The 21,050-nt window shown below is 41.3% G+C and overlaps 1 protein-coding gene across 1 annotated transcript; it reads left to right on the forward strand.

Moving 5' to 3' along the window:
* Positions 1 to 493: 493 nt before the first annotated feature.
* On the forward strand, positions 494 to 19,702 carry acvr1c (activin A receptor type 1C). The gene is made up of 9 exons (XM_086145869.1): positions 494 to 670; positions 5,062 to 5,292; positions 9,197 to 9,439; positions 9,573 to 9,803; positions 9,886 to 10,053; positions 11,040 to 11,196; positions 11,497 to 11,621; positions 14,565 to 14,695; positions 15,845 to 19,702. Exons 1-9 carry the CDS (start codon positions 601 to 603, stop codon positions 15,968 to 15,970), a joined length of 1,482 nt encoding a protein of 493 aa, XP_086001995.1. The 5' UTR covers positions 494 to 600; the 3' UTR covers positions 15,971 to 19,702.
* The last annotated feature ends 1,348 nt before the right edge of the window (positions 19,703 to 21,050 follow it).

Here is a 21,050-nt window from a genome sequence, read left to right on the forward strand (position 1 = left end):
TGTGTGTGTGTGTGTGTGTGTTAAATTAATGGTAAAGTGTCATTCGCACAGTATATTCCTGTGTGTGTGTGTGTGTGTGTGTGTGTGTGTGTGTGTGTGTGTGTGTGTGTGTATAAAGAGACGCACAGCCAACCCTGACAGCTGTCAATCAAAGGTGGAGAAGACTCAAAACTCCCCCCAGATCAGCTCATACCTTAAAGTCTGCAAACCGAGTCCTTATGGCTTTAACAGCTATAAAACATAGAAATTTAGTAAATAAGTAACCGAGAAGACAAGTGTGTGTGTGTGTGTGTGTGTGTGTGTGTTTTCTTTCCTGGCCGTGCATCCCACTTTCCCCTCCTGCTTCTCATTCACATGTTCTCCCTCTGAGGTCTGCAGAGTTAATCCTCTTAAATCCCCGTCGACTGAGGCGGGGTGAACGGAATAAAAAAAAAAAAAAAAAGAAAACACCCAGTCGCTTCTAAACACTCCCCCTCCAGAGAGCCGTCAGTCGGTGGGCCTCGGACGGACCGGACGGACCGGACGGACCGCGCCATGACGCGCTGCGCGTAAACGGGACGCGTCCTCGGAGGCGCGGCGGCTGCGGCTGCGGCTTCGGCCATGGCTCGTCCCGGGAAGCGGAGCTTGCAGGCGGCGCTGATCTTCCTGTCTGTCGCTCAGCTGGCTGCAGGTACGGTAAACAACCTTCCCACGGCTTCCTGCTCTTTTTTTCTGCATTACAACTTAACACCCTCCGGTGTACTTTCTTTTTTTTTTTTTTAATTGTTGCACGGTTTATCGGTTTAGAGCAATTAAAACACATGACCGTCATTTCTTTAAACTGTTTTTAGGAACAGGTTTCTTGTTCCTAAAACAAAAATAGCCACAGTTTCCACTTCCTTTCTTATTATATCTTATAATAATCTTACATCCTTATTTAGATTTGTCCCAAAAGAATGCAAAATGTATCTGTCGCTGTTTCCAAAGTCCAGATACATTCTTTAGAGTTCTTAACGCCCTGAAAATATCCAGCTTCCCGCGACAGAAAGGTGACGGGAGAAGATTAATGCTGATGAGAACCCGACTTTAAAATCCTATCTTATCAACGCAGTTTATTATTAATTCAAGAGTTGACATCTGCGCTTCGTCAGTCTGAGACTGGTTATTTGAAAGGAACCCGCACTTTTAGAGCCTCGTGGAGTATTTTCTTCATCCATATTTGAGTTTTTTTTAAAACTAAACCTGCGTCCAAATGCTCTGGCAATGGCAAACCCACTCAGTCCCCGTCCACCGAAGCGCCCCTTCCGGGTAAATGCGGGCGAAACCCGACCCCTGACCCGGACGCCTGGCACGGATCGGGTGCGGATGAGGAAGAGGCAACCCAATAATTTGCTGGTTCTGGACCCGCTGCTGGTCTGGAGGCCAGGAACAATCCTGGGGTTGAACCTCACGGAGGAAAGGCAGTTATTTTGACATAAGAAGAGATGCAGCGTGCAAACGTAGCTGTAACCTAATGAATAACTATCATTTGGATGGATGTACTTTGCGAATAAAGTCAAAAATAGGCATTTTAAACCCGTATCTGTGCATCCCGAGGCAATATCTACTAGATTGTTAGATAACAGGCATCAGATATTTGAGCTTAAACCTTTTTATATTTGAAAATACGCCTGTTACATATTGTCTGTTCAGCAAAAGCGGGTTCTTTGTCGTTCCAAAATGACTTGGCGAACAAAGCAATTCTGAAAATCACACATCAGTGAAGGGGATCTCTCAGAACATACTTTTCCTGTTTTTGTTGTCGTTATTGTTGTTGTTGCATTATTCATTTCCTCCACTCGGACTCTGCGCTCGCTTTCTTTTTCTATTCAGATTCCCGGTAGTTTGTTTGACAAAGCGGGTCAGTTTTTGCGTTTTATAGTTTTCTGTCCTCACAGCCACAACTGTCAACATTCACAAGGCGAACAGAAACGAAAAAACGTCTGGGTAGCAACAGTGTGAGGACATGGAAGCCGCAGCCTCCTGCCCTGTCATGGAGATCAGTCCAATACCTCCATATGCATATTTGCACCCGGTGACTCAGTTATAAGAATGCGTTACATAGCTGATGCTTTTTGGACTTTTTGATAAGAAAAATAACAAGGATAGAGTTTAAGGATTTCAAGGTGAGCATGTTTGAAATCATGTTTTTTTTTTTTTTTTTTTAAAACACTTAGCTGTGTTTTTATTTCACTTCCATCATCGCTGGTTCAGTTGGTCAAATAGTTTGACAAATTTGTTGTCTTGTGTTTGGAAATGTAGAATTTTATCAGCTATTTTCCAATTTGTGCTCAAGAGTGTGGCACAGTGATAGCAATAAGATAAACTTTATTGATCCCCATGGGTGGAATTTCTTTGTCACAGCAGTGTCACAGTTATAATGTCACCTAAGGAAAAAAATATGAATATAAATATAAATAGAGAAGATAGCAAGACAGCCACGAATAAACAGACAGCAGAAGCAACAACAACATTCGAGATAAAAATGGACAACATAAAGGAACCGTAAGGGTGAAAAATACACAACCAGAACTAAACGACAATACAAATAGAGTGACAATAGCAATGACAAGGATAAAATAAACAAAAATAGGCGGGTTGAAAGTAGCCCTATTGGCCCCTCATGTTTAGAATACTAAAATAAATAAAGACGCTATGTCTCGCTTCAAATGATCTCTAATAAAAGTAATTTGAAAAAATATTCAAATCCTTGATGTCTTTTCCTTTAAAACCTCCTTTTACACAAAAGTGTCCTGATCTCAGTGGGAGAATGTGGATGAACATCTACTGCAGGTTTTAAGGTTTCTCCTCCTGCATTTGGGAATTTTATATTCCAAACATTGATTGTGTAGCAACGCTTATTAACAATATTTTTTTTTCCCACAACGTCAAACATGCCGACCTCACATTTAATACAGCAGATGCAACGACAATGGCGTGCACTCAGAAAGCACATGCAGATTTATCAATAGCGGTCGTTCGTACTGATCTTTCAGGGAAGTTTATAATTTGGCCACTATTTAATTAAAAATTGCAGCAAATATGTCTGGCCCTGTGTGTGTCTCACACACACAGCAACCATGTGTCAATTAAAAGTCATCATGGGAGCTATAAATAGGCAGAGCCGTGCGTAATGATAGCAGTGGCGGATTAGTGCTGTGTGAGGGTGGAGGAGCCTCGCTCATCGATGCCGGAGAGCTCTGGGGTCGGCCGTCCTCCGCCTTTCTCCACCTGCGGCTCTGCTCCGTGCATGAAGTCGCTATTTTACAGACGTCCGCCGGGCTCCGGTGGACGGACTGATAAAAAATAGAAAAAAATGTGAGGTTGAAATGTGACATCACTGATATAAGCTATAAACATTATTATTATTATTATTATTATCACCTCCCCCCCAAAAAAAGAAAAAAAAAAACAAATAATCTGTCACTAAATTATCATTGTTTATTTTTCTGCATTTTTTTCTGAATTTTCAGGTGTTTTTCTGCGTCATTTCTCACAGAACACTGAATAATTCATTGCACCCCCCCCCCCCCCCAAAGGTTTTAAAAACAAGAGATTTTACCTGAGGCTAAAATTACCTTGACAAATTAACATCTGAATAAATAATTTGTGTTTGTCTAAATTGTTGGGAATGAGGAATGATCCGCTCTTTAATATCACAGTAGGACAATTACATTCAGTTTCGTTGGCGATGCCGCTGCTGAGGCACCCGGACTCTCGGCTTCTTCATCGTTGCAGCATTTCACCTTTTCCGAAATAATGCATTTTCATTTTCCCGTATCTGCACGTGCACGCCGACAGGACGATTGTCCTGTCTTATCTTGATTTTGTTTCCCCCTCCCAGCAGTTTGACACGCCCTCTATTGCTCTTGGATTCGCTCAAAAGCACAACTTTCCCCGTGTCGAGGGTCAAAGTCCAAGAAAATTGTGTCACTGTTTATTTTTATTTTTATTTTTTACAGCCCATGACTAGAGTCATGGCTGCAAATTGAAAACCAATATCATATCAAACCGGGAGACGATGAGGTGGGTAAAAAAAAAAAAAAAAAACACCTGATGGGAAATGAATGCTGTAAAAATCCTGCGCATTCGGCGAATTCTCTTTCATCACAATGTCAGAGCCGTCTTTGCAGACACCAGAGTTTCTTGCCCAGGGAAAGTTGTTGCCAGGCAACTCAAAGTACAGCTCGTATCGGTGAATGACTCAAGTCCCATTATGTTTTGGCTGCGTGGATTCTCGTGTTAAGCTTGCATTGTGGGCAAGGATCAGTTAACTACTAGTTTGTGATCAAATATACCTGGATAGTTTTCTGCGTACGACTTTGTTTTCTCTTGCTAGAACTGCCAGCTTCACCGACACATCACTTTAATACTAAACAGTCGATCGCTTTTTTTTTTTTTTTTTTGCATCAATATTCCCGGCAGCCTCTCGTCCCGACGTCAACATTAAGCGGTTGGTCGTCGGTTGACAATATTGGTTTGTTATCAGCGTCACGAGCTGATCTAGATACTGACAACAGCTAGCTGAGTCCAAAGTAATTTTTCACTGCGATTGCTTTTGATACCTTGGATGCATTTGGCCGTCAGCGTTAATTTACATTAAAAAGAGCATTGATTGATTTATCTGTTTATTATCATTCGGCGTCTCTCAGTAGTTAGGCTCAACAAACCTACCTTTTATCAGTCTGTTATCAAGGCTTTTATAATGCAATAATTGAAAAAAGAAAACCGCTCAGCGTGTGTTTGTGTGTGAGTGTTGTAAAGTTTGTCTTCATTGTCTCCTGCGCAGGCGGCGCTGCCTTCTTATCAGTCACTTGTAGTCTTGTCAAACAAAGAATGACAGCGGCTGCAAGTAGAACATCAGATTATCAGGGTGTTAAACTAAGAGGCATTACTGTACCTGCAGTCTTTTTGCACAGACCTCCTTACATAACAAGGGTGTTCTGTGTCCGAATCACCAAAAAGCGACGTCTACGAACAGATTGTTGACGCCCGGGGTTAAGAGTGATTCCTTAAAAATCGCCTAATTCCTATGCGTTTCAGGTCTGAGGTGTGTTTGCCAGCTGTGCGACGATCACATCTGTGAGACGGCAGAAGACGGCGCCTGCTGGAACTCTGTGACGTTGATCGACGGGAAGGAGGAGACGGTCAAGTCCTGCCTGTCGCCCTCGCAGATGAAGGGCCAAGTCTTCTGTCACAGCTCCCCCAACGTCTCCAAGAAAAACTGCTGCTTCACTGACTTCTGCAACAACGAGACCCTGCATTTACATCCGGGTACGGCCGCTGCTTTTAATACACTCTGCTCCTCGAACCTGAAGTTTATATTTCAAGAATTGCCCTTTCGGTCGCCACAGCCAATCGCCTGCCTCCGTCTAACCCTCTCCTCGGTAAACAAACTGTCTTTGCTTGACAGTTCCAACCTCAGTATCTTCAGTATCCCTTCTCCGTACACCGTTTGGCTTTATCTCCAGAACATCTAAGGTTGGACTCATTCCTGGTCCTCCTCACTCCTAAAGAGAACTTGAGCATCATCACGTAGCTTCTCGGCACCGCTGACGGTCACCGTTGACCCATCGGTGATGGTCGTCCAATGCCGCGCTCCCTTTTTACCCTTTATTTCACCATTATTTCTTCTCCATAATTGAATACGAGTCAGAGGATATGGAAATCTATTGGTCTCGTAGTCTCTTAGTGTGTCCGTGCACTGCAAACAGTGCTTTTTACTTTGGTCCACGTTCCAGACTTATATAAGTTCTGTGTTTAACTTTGATTTTTCTCGGTTAGCCAGCTCGGTGGAAATAAACCCCGGAAGATTTAATGTTGTAGTCTTTAATTATAAACTGAGAGGGCAAGCGGTTCAATCGGCGCAGGCGTGGGGAGATAGCCAGAAACGTCTGGAGCGTCCAAATAAGATATCTGGCGGAGTGGCAAACAAAGAAAGCAGGAGGCAGGAATCTGAAAAATCCAAAAAAAACTGATCCGGAGATTAGGCACAAAATAAGTTGAGATACAGAAAAGCTGAATAAAAACATAGAGACGACCAGGCTGGGCCGGGTGCCTAAAGTTAGTGGGAGAAAAAGAAGAACCGTGAAGCTACTGGACAGAAAACAGGACGATTGAACCCCAAAGAATAATGACGACGTGTTGCAGGTGAAGAACATCGTACTGGATTCACGCTAATGTCAGAGAGATAGAAACATACACACACACACACACACACACTATGCAATGCGTATGCATATTCACCATTCATCAGTGGGTTCGCCTCCACTCGACATAATTGGGTTCATTGTCTGTTTACATGCCTGAATTACACAACTAAAAAGAGAAAAAAATGAAAGGAAAGGCTTATTATTATTATTTTTTTAAATATTAAAAAAATATGTATGTGAGTAATTCAAACGGAGTGGGTGTAGAAATTATATGAAAAATGTGCTGTTTTTTCAAAATTGCAAAATTAAAAAAAAAAAAAATGAAGAGAGAAAATAAGCAAATGGAATATTATTTTATTTATATATTTAATATTTATTTATTTATATATTTTTTATATATTTAAAATATATATATTATATCCATATTACATATAGATATAATATTTCTGTATGTGTAAGTAATATATGTATAAGAGTAATTTTAATGGATTGGATGTAGAAATGACACGGAAAACACAAAGTTTTTCTGAAATTGAAAAATTGAATAAATTAAAGAAATAACAGAAAATAATTTTGGATTTTTTTTATATAAAAAAAAATATATTTATATGTCTGAGGAATTTAAAATGGAATGGAGAAATTACGTGAAAAAAACTCTGTTTTTTCAAAATTGTGAAATTTAAAAAGAATAGAAAAGAAATAAACTAAATAAGGATTTTTTTTTTTTTAATATTTAAAAAAATATGTATGTGAGGAATTGAAATGGACTGGGTGTAGAAATGTCATGGAAAACATGCTGTTTTTTTCAAAATTGCAAAATAAAATAAATAAAAGAAAAACAAAAAAAGAAGATTAATATTTGTAAAAAAAAAAAAAAAAATAAAATATATATATATATATATATATATATATATATACTGTATGTGAGTAATTGAAATGGGGTGGGTGTAGAAATGACATGAAAAACATGCTGGTTTTTCGAAATCGTCCACAAGTAGCAAGACAATCCAAACCAAAATATTATAGCTCTCTTTGGAAAGTGTTGCAGTGTCCCTCTGGCCTTCTAGCAAGATTTCACAAGAAGCCTCCAGTCAGCTAACTTGGTCAAAGTGCGGCGTTGACCGAGAGGAACCGAAACAATCGGGTCAGACTGATATCCCAGGGCGGGTTTTTCCTGCAGATCTTTGAAGATAAGGAACTATTCGGCATCTTATTTTCTAAAAAGACACATCAGAGGTGGAAATGGCTGGATAAATGGCGTCAGAGGAGACGTATGGAGATTTGCCGTCCGTTCACGTTCGGCATTTCCTTCCACAAGTCCCGTGGTTACAGCGGTCCGTTTGCAACACTAACCCCGGTCACCGTGGGATTTCCCACATATTCCGTCCCTGGCTAGACGAGATGGATGCTGATCCTACTAGATCCTGTGACATAACAAAGCTGGCAGAGGGACGATGGTTAGCGATCCTCCCCTCCCCCCATTTTATAAATACTTTGTCAGACGCAGTGTAAGTTAAAAGCTTCTCATGGGTCCGGTGGGTGGAGGATGGCCTGAAAGCTGCGGAGGATTAGTCACCTGTGGAGCTCCAATAAACCCAGACTTGCCACCCAGCTTCATGTAGTAACTGAATTAAACAAATGTTTATTTCATGAAGAATTGTTTTCCCCTGAGAAGTGTTTTTAGCCGGTTGGTGAACACGTGAGCACTTATACGGGTTTTTGAACATATAGAAAACAAGTCGATCATTTAATCTATTTGTATCCTCAACCCACACGGCCGTCTACCCTGTTTACCTGCTCAGGGGACATTCTGTCTATTTCTAGAACTGTGTGTGTGTGTGTGTGTGTGTGTGTGTGTGTGTGTGTGTGTGTGTGTGTGTGTGTGTGTGTGTGTGTGTGTGTGTGTGTGTGTGTGTGTGTGTGTTGTCCATCTCAAATGTCAAACCCAACAATAGGGTGAATTAGTCCAGGTCTAATTTCTTTTCTTTTTTAAAATTTTTTAATTACATTTTTTCATTAGTTTTTAATTTAATTTTTTAATTTTTTTTTTAAATTTTTAATATGTTTTTTTAAATTCACAATTCTTATTTAATCATATATATGGTTTTGAAACTCTATAAAATTAACGGAAACACACATTTTTAAATAATGATAGATAAAATAAAATAATAATATAAGTAAATAACAAATAAAAATTCACAAATAATAAATAAAAATTAACTCGTGTGTACCATAAGAAAGTGCCATAAAAAAGTGGGATATAGATTGCTTGTTTGCAGCATTGGGTAAAAATTTTCTGATAATCCTTTTTTTTTTTTTTTTTTTAATACTTTTCTTTCTTTCGCCAACCCTGCTATGCCCGACAATTTATTTAAGATCGACCGCAGTTTGTAAATCCTGTCTGTAAGGAGAGGAAAGCAAAGTTTGTTTCGCAACATTTCTCCTTGGCGCCATGTAACACACAGCCGGACACGTATTTAGGTAAAAGGCTAAGGATGTGTTGGGAAAGGGTGATTTAGTTCACAACTCTTGCCCAGTAGATTGAGTCATCAGATGTTGCGTGTTTTAGTGAGGATTTCAATGCTTTAGTTTGAGTATTCAAAGGTTCATATAAAATCAACTTAAGGGAAGTAGAATTTTGTTTCTCCAGAATTTCCATTTATCCGTGTCTGCTTTTTGTGCAGATTTTAGCAGAGCTTGTGTTTTTCCCCTGCTAAAGATCTTCCCTTTTGCTATGCATCATCTTTTCTAAACCATAAAATGCAAAATCCTTACTGGAAACTTTTAATGTGGTGTGTTTGTGATTGTGTCCTTCACTTGAAGGTTTATACTTGGTTGCAATGATCAATAACTGCCACTAGGTGGCGCCACAAGCACTATTTTAAAAAATCTTTCACAGCTGTGACTGGAATTGGGGAAGGTTTTAAAAGCCAATGATCTTTGCATGTTTATGCATGTGTGTGTGCATGTGTGTGTGTGTGTGTGTGTGTGTGTGTGTGTGTGTGTGTGTGTGTGTGTGTTATCAGAAAGGACTGTGGAAGACCCAGACTGGAGCAAGCTGCAGCTGGCCGTGGTTATCCTCGTCCCCTCCCTCTTGCTGTGCGGTGGAATCATGCTGGCTGTATTTACCGTGCACGGCCACCGCTGTGCCTACAGCAGAACCCACAAGCAAGACCCGGAGGAGCCTCTCGACGACCAGATCCTCATGTCGCCCGATAAATGCCTGAAGGAGCTGATCTATGACATGAGTACCTCTGGTTCTGGATCAGGTACATGTTGGAAGACATACCCTGAAGCTTTTCACTCTCTGATGTTGCAAACACACCAAATGCACAGTCTGCTGCTGCTGGTCTTCATGATTATGTGTGTGTGTGTGTGTGTGTGTGTGTGTGTGTCTTGCAGGGCTTCCGCTACTAGTCCAGCGAACCATAGCGCGAACCATCGTGTTGCAGGAGAGCATCGGAAAGGGTCGATTTGGGGAGGTGTGGCGGGGCAAGTGGCGAGGAGAGGACGTCGCTGTAAAGATCTTCTCCTCCAGGGATGAGAGGTCCTGGTTCCGAGAAGCAGAGATTTACCAGACCATCATGCTCAGGCATGAGAACATCTTGGGCTTCATTGCCGCTGACAACAAAGGTTTCCACTCGCATACGTAATGGGTTTGAATTCAACCAATTATAACCCTCAGGCCATCTTAACGTTGCTCTTAACACTTCAGATAACGGCTCGTGGACTCAGCTGTGGTTGGTGTCGGAGTATCACGAGCACGGCTCCCTGTTCGACTACCTGAACAGGTATACGGTCTCCGTGGAGGGGATGGTCCTTCTGGCTCTGTCCATCGCCAGCGGCCTGGCGCACCTTCACATGGAAATCATCGGCACACAAGGTACGTCTCTCCTCACGATCTTGCTGAACATTTCTTTTTGGTCGTTTGTTGTGGTATTTGTATAAAAGAAATCAGCGTCAGAGAATATAGAAGAAGGGAATATAGAATATAGGTGAAGAGACGGGTCCAAGCAGGTTGGAATGGGTGGAGAAAAGTGTCAGGGGTACTATGTGATAGAAGACTTTCAGCCAGAATAAAAGGAAAGGTGTACAAGACAGTGGTGAGACCAGCGATGATGTTTGGACTAGAAACTGTTCCAATGACCAAAAGACAGCAGGCAGAACTAGAGGTTGCAGAGATGAAGATGTTGAGGTTCTCTTTGGGAGTGACCAGGATGGAGAGGATCAGGAATGAATCTATCAGAGGGACGGCACATGTTCGATGTTTTGGAGATAAACTCAAGAGAAGCCAGACTGAGATGGTTCGGTCATGTACAGAGAAGAGATAGTGAATATATTGGTAGACGGATGCTGGAATTGGAGCTGCCAGGCAAGAGGTCTGGAGGAAGACCAAAGAGAAGATTTATGGACGTAGTGAGAGAGGATATGAAGGCAGTTGGTGTGAGAGAGGAGGATACAGAGAATAGGGTTAGATGGAGAAAGTTGACTCGCTGTGGCGACCCCTGAAGGGAAAAGCCAGAAGAAGAAGAAGAAGAAGAAGAAGAAGAAGAAGAAGAAGAAGAAGAAGAAGAAGAAGAAGAAGAAGAAGAAGAAGAAGAAGAAGAAGAAGAAGAAGAAGAAGAAGAAGAAGAAGAAGAAGAAGAAGAAGAAGAAGAAGAAGAAGAAGAAGAAGAAGAAGAAGGCGTCAGAGAATATAGAAGTTTTCTCTGTGATAAAGCGAGGATTCTTAAAGTTCGGCAATCATCCTTCCTTCTCTCAGTCCGCTGAAGATTCTCTACTGACTTCCATCTTTGCAAGCGGCGTGTATTAAATGCACACTCCCGAAATCCACAGTTTAACCTTTGTCCGTTTTGCGCTCGTCTCCAGGGAAACCCGCTATTGCGCACAGAGACCTCAAGTCAAAAAATGTCCTGGTGAAGAAGAACGGCACGGCGGTCATTGCAGACTTGGGTTTGGCGGTGAAACACGACTCCTGCACAAATACGATAGACATACCGTCCAACCACAGAGTGGGAACCAAGAGGTGGGAATATTTCAACATAGTTTACACTCCTTCTGTGCAAAATGTGCTTCACTGAAGCTGCCAGTGGCTGAAAAACCTTCGCCCGATTTGTTTCACGAGTCAGACTTCCTTCGGGGATCGTCGATTTTACTGTGAAAAACACTATGCGTGTGATCTAAATCCTCAAAACAAGCCGATGAATCATCGGCGAATATTGTTTTTCAATTCGAGTGGATGCACGACCGCGTTGTTGTGAAAATGTTCCGGGAAGCGCAGGATGTTTTTGCTCCAAAAGGCCTGAGTCATGTTTGTCCTCTGCAGGTACATGGCCCCCGAGATCCTGGACGAGACAATCAATACAAACACCTTCGAGTCATTCAAGCGGGCGGATATCTACTCGCTAGGCTTGGTTTTCTGGGAACTGGCCAGAAGATGTTCTGTTAGGGGTAAACACACACACAAACACACACACACAAACATGATATCTATCATCTAACACGATGAGCAGAACGCAAAGACAAGATCTGTGAAGATCTATGACGAAACAAACCTTTTTTTTTTTTTAACATGCTTTTTCAGCACAAAAGTCAAAACAAAAATACTTCGGAACTGATTTGTGATGTCGTACAATGTAGAAGAAAAATGTAATTGCCTATCGAGTCAAGTCGGATTTTAGTTTTTCTGGGCAGAAACTTTTAATGGATCCCAGCTTAATGAACTCAACGAGAGAAAGCGAAGGACCAAAAGATCGAAAGTGAGAGTCAGAGACAGGATGGGGCCGGGAGGCACAAATGATAATAAATTATCCTTTATTACCGCATTTTCACGACCGTAAGGCGCACCGTACTAAAAGGGGCAGTCTCAGTTATGTGTGCCATTACTGTGTTTAACACACACATAAGGCGCGCCTGATTATAAGGCGCGGGGTTTATATACAATCCACACCCACACTTCCCCCTTTAACGTTCTCATGGTGTCCTCTACTACGTCCGCCTTACAACAACACACACACACACACACACACACAAGCATACAAGTATACAAGTGTGCGTATTTAAAAATAGTGCAGGAGCAAAACTGAGTTTGGTGTTCATATTTTTGTATCGGTAATCATCATCAATCGAACCCATGGAAGTCCTCATCCTCTGTTTCTGAACATGCCAGGTTCACTTTCTTCACTTTCAGAGCCGCTTTCCTTAGAAATGATGCCGGCTTTTGCGAAAGCCTGAACAACAGTGCCGGCAGACGCGTTAGCCCGAGCATCTACAATCCATTCGCAAATTGTAGCGTCTCTTAGTGAAACCGTGGTCTCCAAGAAGACTTTTCATACCCCGTTGTGCATATCGCTACCTTGCTGGTCCCCTTCTTCTGCACATTGTGACTCACCGGGATGTCGAAAGTGAGCGGCACCTCGTCCATGTTGGTGATGTGGCCGGGCTGGATCTGTTTGTTGGCGATGTTTTCAGGGTTTTTAAAACAACGATGTTCTGCATAACACACATACCCGTTTTTTTATATACAATCAACGCCCGCACTTCCCCCTTTAACGTTCTCATGGCGTTCTCTACTACGTCCGCCTGACAACAACAACACACACAAGGGAGCACTGCACTACAGGGCGCGCCGCACATTTTGAAGAAAATCTAAGACTTTTATGTGCGCCTTATAGTCGTGAAAATACGGTAATCCCTCGTGGGGAAATTCGTTCCCTGCAATGAACCCATCATGGAGGAACCCTGGCCAGTTCAGGGTTCGGTGTCTTGCTCGACAACACTTCGACACGCTAGGAGGAGCCGGGAATCGAACCAGAAATGTTCGGTTCCAAAGGCGATTGCTCCACCTGGCACCTGGTATTCCCAGGCGGTCTCCCGTCCCATCAGGCCCGAGGCGTGTTCAGGGTGGTATGCCCGTAAACAAATGATCTATCACTCATAATAAAAGCAATGCTAACAGCTACATACCTCGATTGGACTACCGCAACTCCCTCCTTGCCGCTGCCCCAGCGGTGACCATCAGGCCTCATGAGCTTATTCAGAAAGCGGCAGCCCGCCTGGTGTTAAACCGTCCCAAATTTTCCCACACAAGTCCCCTTCTTACGTCCCTACACCGGCTCCCGGTAGCCGCCCGCATCAAGTTCAAGTCCCTGGTGGTCAAGCCACATGTCCCTACCCGTCCCCTCCGATCTGCCACCTTTGGGCGACCGTCCACCCCATCATCGCTCCGAGCCCCCGGCTGCCGATCCAACCGGTCTCGGCTCTTCTCGGTCTCGGCTCCTCGGTGGTGGAATGAACTCCCGAAAAAGGTCAGAACAGCCGGGTCGTCGCCCGTCTTTGGCCGTGAGCTGAAAACATACCTCTTCACCAAGCACTATCCGACTAATTGCACAAAAACAAAAAACAATGGCTTTTTGGTTGAGTTGTCACTCCTGACTTCCGACTACTGGTACTTCTGATCTTTAGTGACTGGATTATGCTTTTTTGTAAGTCTCTTTGGCTAAAAGCGTCTGCCAAATGACTGGAATGAAATGTAATGTACACACTCATAGCCGAAATGTTTAGCAGCTTTAATTTTCATGGAAAATGGCGTCGGACGCCCGGTAGGACCGTTGCGGTAGATCAAGCCGCGCTCACTGGGAACCTGTGAAATGACTAAACCCAGGGACTGAGGTTACTATGAGGCGCCGACGGAGGGACGAAACATGTAGACAGGATATGAAGAGTGGGAGGATTGAGAAAAGTGCGTCATGAGTCAGCCTGTGGCTGCACAACTGCGCAAGCCTTACTATCAGCTCTCTGAAAAAGAAACGTTTTAAGTGTATTCTTAAACAAAGGGAAATTGAAATGGATCAGGTTTAAGATTAAGTTCTGATTAAGCATGCGATCATGTTTTGGGTGTTCATCGGTTGAAGCGTCATGAAAGATACTCGGTTTTATCTGTATTCATTTTTTGTTTCACAGAAAAGTGAAAGCATACAGGACTGTCTCAGAAAATTAGAATATTGTGATAAAGTTCTTTATCATCTGTAATGCAATTAAAAAAAAAACTTTTTCATGATATTCTTATATTTTGAGATAGGATTTTGGAGTTTCCTTAAGATGTAAGCCATAATCAGCAATATTGAAATAATAAAAGGCTTGGAATATTTCAGTTGATTTGTCATGAATCCAGAATGTATGACATTTTTGTTTTTGTAATTGCATTACAGAAGATAAAGAACTTTATCACAATATTCTAATTTTCTGAGACAGTCCTGTAAATATTTTTGGTTCTCCACATACGATGATGCGTGAATATCATCGGAACGGGTTTAAAAGGGTTCAAAATTCATCCCAAATTTCATTCCGTTATCAAAGTTATAATGAAAGTAAATTTAATTTTTTTGTTTTCAGGACTGCACGAAGAATTCCAGCTGCCTTATTACGACCTGGTGCCTTCAGATCCATCTGTGGACGACATGAGGAAGGTTGTGTGTGAGCAGAAGCTGAGGCCGAACATTCCTAACCAGTGGCAGAGTTGTGAGGTCAGAGACCAAAATATAGATCGCAAACATGAACTTGTGAAACTTGTCCAATAACCAAAAGCGACAGAAGGGTAAAAATAATTGCTTCTCGTCTAAATGAGTCCAACCCAGAGGTGTCGCTCTTCAATGTAAGCATTTGGCAGTCCTTCATAGCGTAAACCATACAGGTCAAACTCAAGGCTCGCGGGCCAAATGTGGCCCGTCACGTCGTTTTATGCGGCCCGGGAGAACTTCCTAATAGGTCTGATTGTCTTAAAATAAATAGTTCAACACATTTCTCGCCATTCATGCAGATCATGTTACCCGTGAAGTGACGGCGACGCGCCATTAGATTGCACCGAATCCACAGCAATGCTAAAAACCGGTATGTCTTTTGTGTTATGAGTCAGTTGTCAAAGAGTGGAATCTATGTTGGCATTTTGGCACCAAACACAGAGCTAAGTATAACAAACTGTCCAAGAATTAAAAGCCAAAATGTTACATTTGGATTTGCATAGATTCTAAGCAGATGCATATGATTTGAAAGAGTAATAATTAAACTAATAATCGAAAGACTAAATAATACCTTTTAATTTCTCTCCCTTCAGCCGCAGGGAATCTCAAAATCTTTGTACTTAAGACCTTAAAACACTTTATAGCCTTGACTTTGACACTTTATGGTTTTATTTGTATTTCTTACCCCCCCCTTTTTTTTTTTTTTTTTTTTTTTACAATTTTTTTTAACAATTTTTTTATACAATTTCCTACTATTATTTATTATTGTTGTGTTTTACTTGAAACTCTGGCACAACAATTTCCTTAGGGATAATAAAGTTGTTCTTATTCTTATTATTATTCCTAATAAATTCCGAGTTATTTAACATTAAGGGGTAGATACATTTATTTTACATTACATTTTAGGGCAAGCATTATGCCGATGTGGCCCGCGGGGAAAACGAGTTTGACACCCCCAGCATGAAAACATTGACACCTCGCCGCAAAATCTCCTGCACGAAGCGAAAAGGAGTTCATTTGTTCTTTTTTTTTCAATGATTCGCGCGGAGAGATGGTTGCAAAAGTTAACGTTTGCCGCTCGAACCTTACGGTTGAAGAACCTGTGATGATGTCAAAAATGAAATAAAGGACGGTGTGTTTTTGTTTCCGTACCAGGCTCTGCGAGTGATGGGCAAACTGATGCGAGAGTGCTGGTATGCCAACCCCGCCGCTCGACTCACAGCCCTGCGGGTCAAGAAAACACTGTCTCAGCTGTCTGCCATCAAGGACGTCAAAGATTAGTCAGATTTATGTCCCGACGCCGTCAAATGGGGTGCGCGCGAGGAGACGGCGACCTTTGACCCTTCTGATACGGCCCTCTTAATGATACAACCACAACCTTCACCCTCCGAGAGGTAGATCAGGTGGAAGCTGGTGCCAAAGAATTGTGGAAGGTGTGTGTGTGTGAGTGTGTGTGTGTGGTATCTTTGCACATGGACGCCCATTGATTATTGGTTATGTGAACCAAACACATGGGTAGGAAGAGCCATATCCACTAATATGAATGGATTATTTTGCTACCTCAGACATTTAAGTGCCCCAAAACTGAAGTTGCACATTGTGGTGTTTTTGTGCCATACGGTGTGAAAATACACATTATGGCCCCGTGGGTGCGGCGGAAAAGCTGTGTTTTAACGTGTTCGCAGTGATTTTAGATCGTCATTTCAGGACAGATGCAGGAATAGTTTCACTAAGCTGATTTCAGCATTTCACATAAATACCCCGGAGTGGATTTTTAACAGATTGATCTCTTGAGGGTAGGGCTGGGCCAGGCGGAATATAATGTGTCATATTTTAAACTCAGTTTGTTTAATATCGACATCTTCTATATCATGATATCTGCCGACGTTTGGAATCTCACGTCAAAAACAAAAATGATAAATTATGCACGTGTCCTTGTGAGGGGTCATGCGATTCCTATTTTACTCAATATACATTTTTCCATGTCACATAAGAGGTAAATTATTAGATGATCAGTGCATCAATGATCCTTTTTAATTTGTAATTCAGTATTTAAAAGGGAGAAAAGTTGTTTTTTTTTTTCCCAAAAATTCTGTTAGATATTCAGACATTTCTAATAATCTGCTTTTCTAGATTTTTTTCAATACAAAAACTCAAAATGGCTATAACTAGTGAAAACAAAGTAATTTGTCTTTACATATATATATCGACTGCCGGAATGCAAAACCTCCTATCTGCAAATTTTTTGATTTTGGGTTTTTTCATTGAATGGTGAGAAATGGGACGGCTCCACATTTTCAATCCATCTGCAAGATTATCTCGCCCTTTCTTATGACATAAATGTCACATGACAAAACTCCTATGTGCACAATGAAGCAGAAAAAATTAGGAAAAAAACAGTTATCTGCATTGTCAGTGGTAAAAATACATACTATGTATTTTTAAATTATAACATTGAAATATAGTCTGTGAACAATAGAATATTCTTGAATACCTTTAACAAAGACCATACTATGATCAAATGAAACGTTTATTTCATTTCATGAAAAAAGTGTTTTTTTTCAGATAGGAGGTTTTGCATTCCAGCCATCGATATATATATATCTAGATCTATATAGATATGGATGTACACATGCTTTCCTTATCACTTCTTTTCATTAGAATACCTTTGAATCAGCAAGAAATCACTCTGAAATTTACATTAAATGTTCTAAAAATCAGTGGTAAAATTCCAACACACATTTGTAAGGATAGGTAAATGTATGCACACACACACACACACACACACACACACACACAAACACAAACACAAACACAGATATATATTTTATTTTTTAAAGCATGTACTAAAATAACACTAAGCCCAATCCAATGGAAGTTTTTCACTACTTTTCACTTCCGGACTTGAGGTAAAGTTTGAAATAAGGGAGGAAGTTGTGTATTACAGTATATATTCAATCTAAATAATATCTATGAAACCTATAAACTTTATAAGCTTTTCCCTGTTGCACAGCCCTACTCAGAGGTATGTTTGAGATTCCCGTGTCAGAGATGTTGTTGATCATCCCGATTTCCTGTTATTGATAATGATAATGAACTATCGTATTGATGAAGGCACCAAATTGCTTTTTCACGGCGTCTACACGCGGGCCAAACTTGGAGCACTTTGGACAGCGGAAAAAACATCGTGTCTGTGTTTAGACCGAGCCTCGTGAGATTATCAGTGTTTCCGCAGACTTTTCTCCATTTAGGGGAAAAAGGAACACTGGAAAAAGCCTACGACGGATTTTTAATGCAAAGATCCGCTCCCTGACATTTGAATGCAACCGCGAACGTATTATTCAGTTGAATCCCGTAGATCCTTTAGAACGCCGGCTGTAGGACAGAGCGTTAAAGGAATACGGTGTCTTTTTGAAAGATGTTTACCGTTATGAGAGTACAGATGCTCTTCTTTTTGCTGTTTTAAGGAGCCTGAGGATCACTATTGCTGTTACACTAGCCTTGCAGTCAGTTGTAAGTCCATATATAATTTTTTTGGTTTGAGAATCACCTTAATGCAGCAGCGTTTTGATTATTTTTTTTTTTCCCCTTTGAAAAACCTAAATGGGCAAGTGTTTCCAGTGAATTCCAGCGTCCAGCAGTTCGGTTATACTCATCATTATATCATAAATCAGTTAATGCCCGAGTCACAGCATGAACATACAGGTATTACGGTGTGCGTTAAATGTAGGATAATGATCACGTAGGCGAACGCGTCAACAAATGGGGTTCTCCAGCTCTGCTCTGCAGACACACAAGAAGAGTATTTAATGCAAATATGCCAAAAAGTCAGTGTATTCCTTACAACTAAACCCAAGACAGTGATCAGAAGCGTTGGAAGAGAAAACCTCACAACTTTTGGGTCTGGATCAGTTTTTACAGCAGCGTCTCTGTTCAGATGTTAAATAAACATAAAATATAGAGGACAAAACAGCTGCTATCAAAGCAAATCTATTGTAAATCAGCAGATTTTTTTTTTTTTTTTAATCATAAGTTTGACTCATCAGACAAGGGAAAGTGAAAATTGGTATTTGTGTACCGACACTCGTGCACGCGCGCCTTCATGCACAAGTGACTGCGTCTACGTTTCTATTCAGTGAAGTGATTTTGTGCTTCAATATGTAAACGTATTTATCCCGATGGTATTTGTGTATTTGGTGCTGTGGAGGAAGTCTCCCGATGTGTGCGATCACTGCTTTTAATCCCTTTCCAAGCTTCAGTTCATCTTCTATTTTTTTATTTTTTTTTATTTTTTTAGTTGCTAAGGCAAGTGACTCATTTCCATATCCCATCTCAGTATGTAGGTATCGTCCTATCACACCGCTATCAGGATTACCAGATGATAAACGTAGCATCCGCAACGTTCTTCTGTGAAAATCAGCTTGTTGCTATTTTGTCAAGATCAGTTCATTTTGTCATTTACTCCTGTTATTTTTTTTAATTTGTTTGTTTCTGTGAAATGACTGGCTGACTTTTGGGATTACACAAGTTTGTTTTGCAGATATAACGCATACGAACTAATATTTTAAATGCAGTATTAAGGCATCTTTACTGGGATGCGTAATCACGCTATTAAGGCTTATGCGTTGTCCATTGTACCATAACAGCTTCTCCAAGAATGAAAGCGTGGAGCGATTTGTTAAAAAGAGAAAGAGACCTTATTAGTCTTTCCAAAGAGGAGTGATTACCATGTGCAATGTCCGTGTGCAATATATACTGTGTATGATACAAACTTATGTGACATTGCTTTCATAAAGCTTTTTTAACCTTCCAGTTGTTCAGAGTCAAACGTGTGAAACTGTGTTTTCCGCTCAGATGATGTGATACCGTCGCGTTGTATCTCTTCTTTTGCACTATTTATTGTGTATGATATACTGTAAGTGATATCAGTGGGTCAATAAACTTTTTTTTTTTTTCAAAGAATTTTTGTAAATGTTTGTCGTTTGATAAAAAAAAAAAAAAAAAAAAGTGCAAACTGGAAAAAGCAGGGTTTGTTGCAGTGCAGAATCCCCTTCTTACCGAGAACAAGATCCACATCCCCTTAACTAATATGACTCTCGTCTGCCGTCTGCTCCCTTTCTCTTATCAGTTTATATTTTTTCATCATGCGGTTGCGGCCGTCAGAAAGCCGAAGCGTTCAGCACTTCTGGAATGACGCCACGCGTCTTAAAATTTGTGCTGCCGGCTGCTTCTAGTTTCACTGATTCACCAACTCACGCAGAAGGTTGACACTTTTGACTCTACCTCAAAAAACCCGCCAAAAACTCCTGCCATACTTTGGTCCAACAGACTTAATTTCAATTTCCTTTGAATTTTTTTTTTTATCCTCCCAAAATATATCACTCCTTAAAAAGTAAATGTAACAGAAACTAAAAGTGTCTCCTATAGGGTTTCTTGTAAATGGGAAAAAAAAAAAAAATCTGTCTTCCAAAAAATCCCCTTTCACAATAAACCATCTTCACAAAAACTGCTGATATGGAGACGCATGCAAACAAAACAGAGAAGAACGCATAAGAAATTAAACTGAGTGAGCAGCTCATTCAAAAAAATTTAGGAGTCTCTTCATGCAAAATGTGTCTGTTGTCACGGCGACGAGATCCAGACGGCCCTGTGGCCGGTTGACCAACAGCTCTGCGCAGGGGTCAGTGGGGGAGAGGGGGAGAATTCCACGCTTTGGAAGTTATTCAGTCTAAAACTCTCAAGCTGATAAAATATTTTCTAGGATTTCACGGTCGTCTCTGTTTAACCGATTTTGTGCAGATTAAAGAAAAAAAAAAAAAAAAAAGCATTGGCTATCTTCTCCCGGACAGATGCGGGTGTGACTTTTGATCTGGGAAAAAAAAAAAAAATAAGATGCCTTTTGACTGGGTGACCCAAGCCGGCTGTTTTTGGGGGGAACCGTGACACAAGCCTCAGGCTAAATCTTTTGATTGTTCCTTTTCAGAGGAAGTCGCCCCGCTTGGCGGAGCACAGGACTCCGGCTAAAGCCGAGGCCATTGAGGAAGTGAAAGTGTGAGGCCGGGAACAGGTGCAGACTGAGGGCGGAGGTGGCGCTTCCTCATGCTTTGTGAATTTCTGACGCGCAGTACGTGAAATTGCCAGGACTGCAAAGAAGACCCGGGGGATGTTTGAGGGGGATGAAGCATGAACATCCTCCTTCAAAAACACACTGGATTTTCTCTGAAATGTGTTGAATTAAAAAAAAAAAAAAGGTGAAAATGCAGGTGTGTGTGTGTACGTGAGAACCCGCGGTCTGCAAATGCAGATTCGACACCGGTCACATGATGCGGATTTCCGCTTTGACGCTATTTTCTCAGCTGTT

Source organism: Fistularia commersonii, chromosome 4 (assembly GCF_037954325.1).
Source record: "Fistularia commersonii isolate RoL2024-O1a breed Wild chromosome 4, RoL_Fcom_v1.0, whole genome shotgun sequence".
In the NCBI taxonomy this organism is placed as follows: Eukaryota; Metazoa; Chordata; class Actinopteri; order Syngnathiformes; family Fistulariidae; genus Fistularia; species Fistularia commersonii.

Coding starts and splice junctions, on each gene's coding strand:
- acvr1c (XM_086145869.1), top strand. CDS start 601: ATGGCTCGTCCCGGGAAGCGGAGCTTGCAGGCGGCGCTGATCTTCCTG. Junction 671..5,061: donor TGTCGCTCAGCTGGCTGCAG/GTACGGTAAACA, acceptor TATGCGTTTCAG/GTCTGAGGTGTGTTTGCCAG. Junction 9,440..9,572: donor TACCTCTGGTTCTGGATCAG/GTACATGTTGGA, acceptor TGTGTCTTGCAG/GGCTTCCGCTACTAGTCCAG.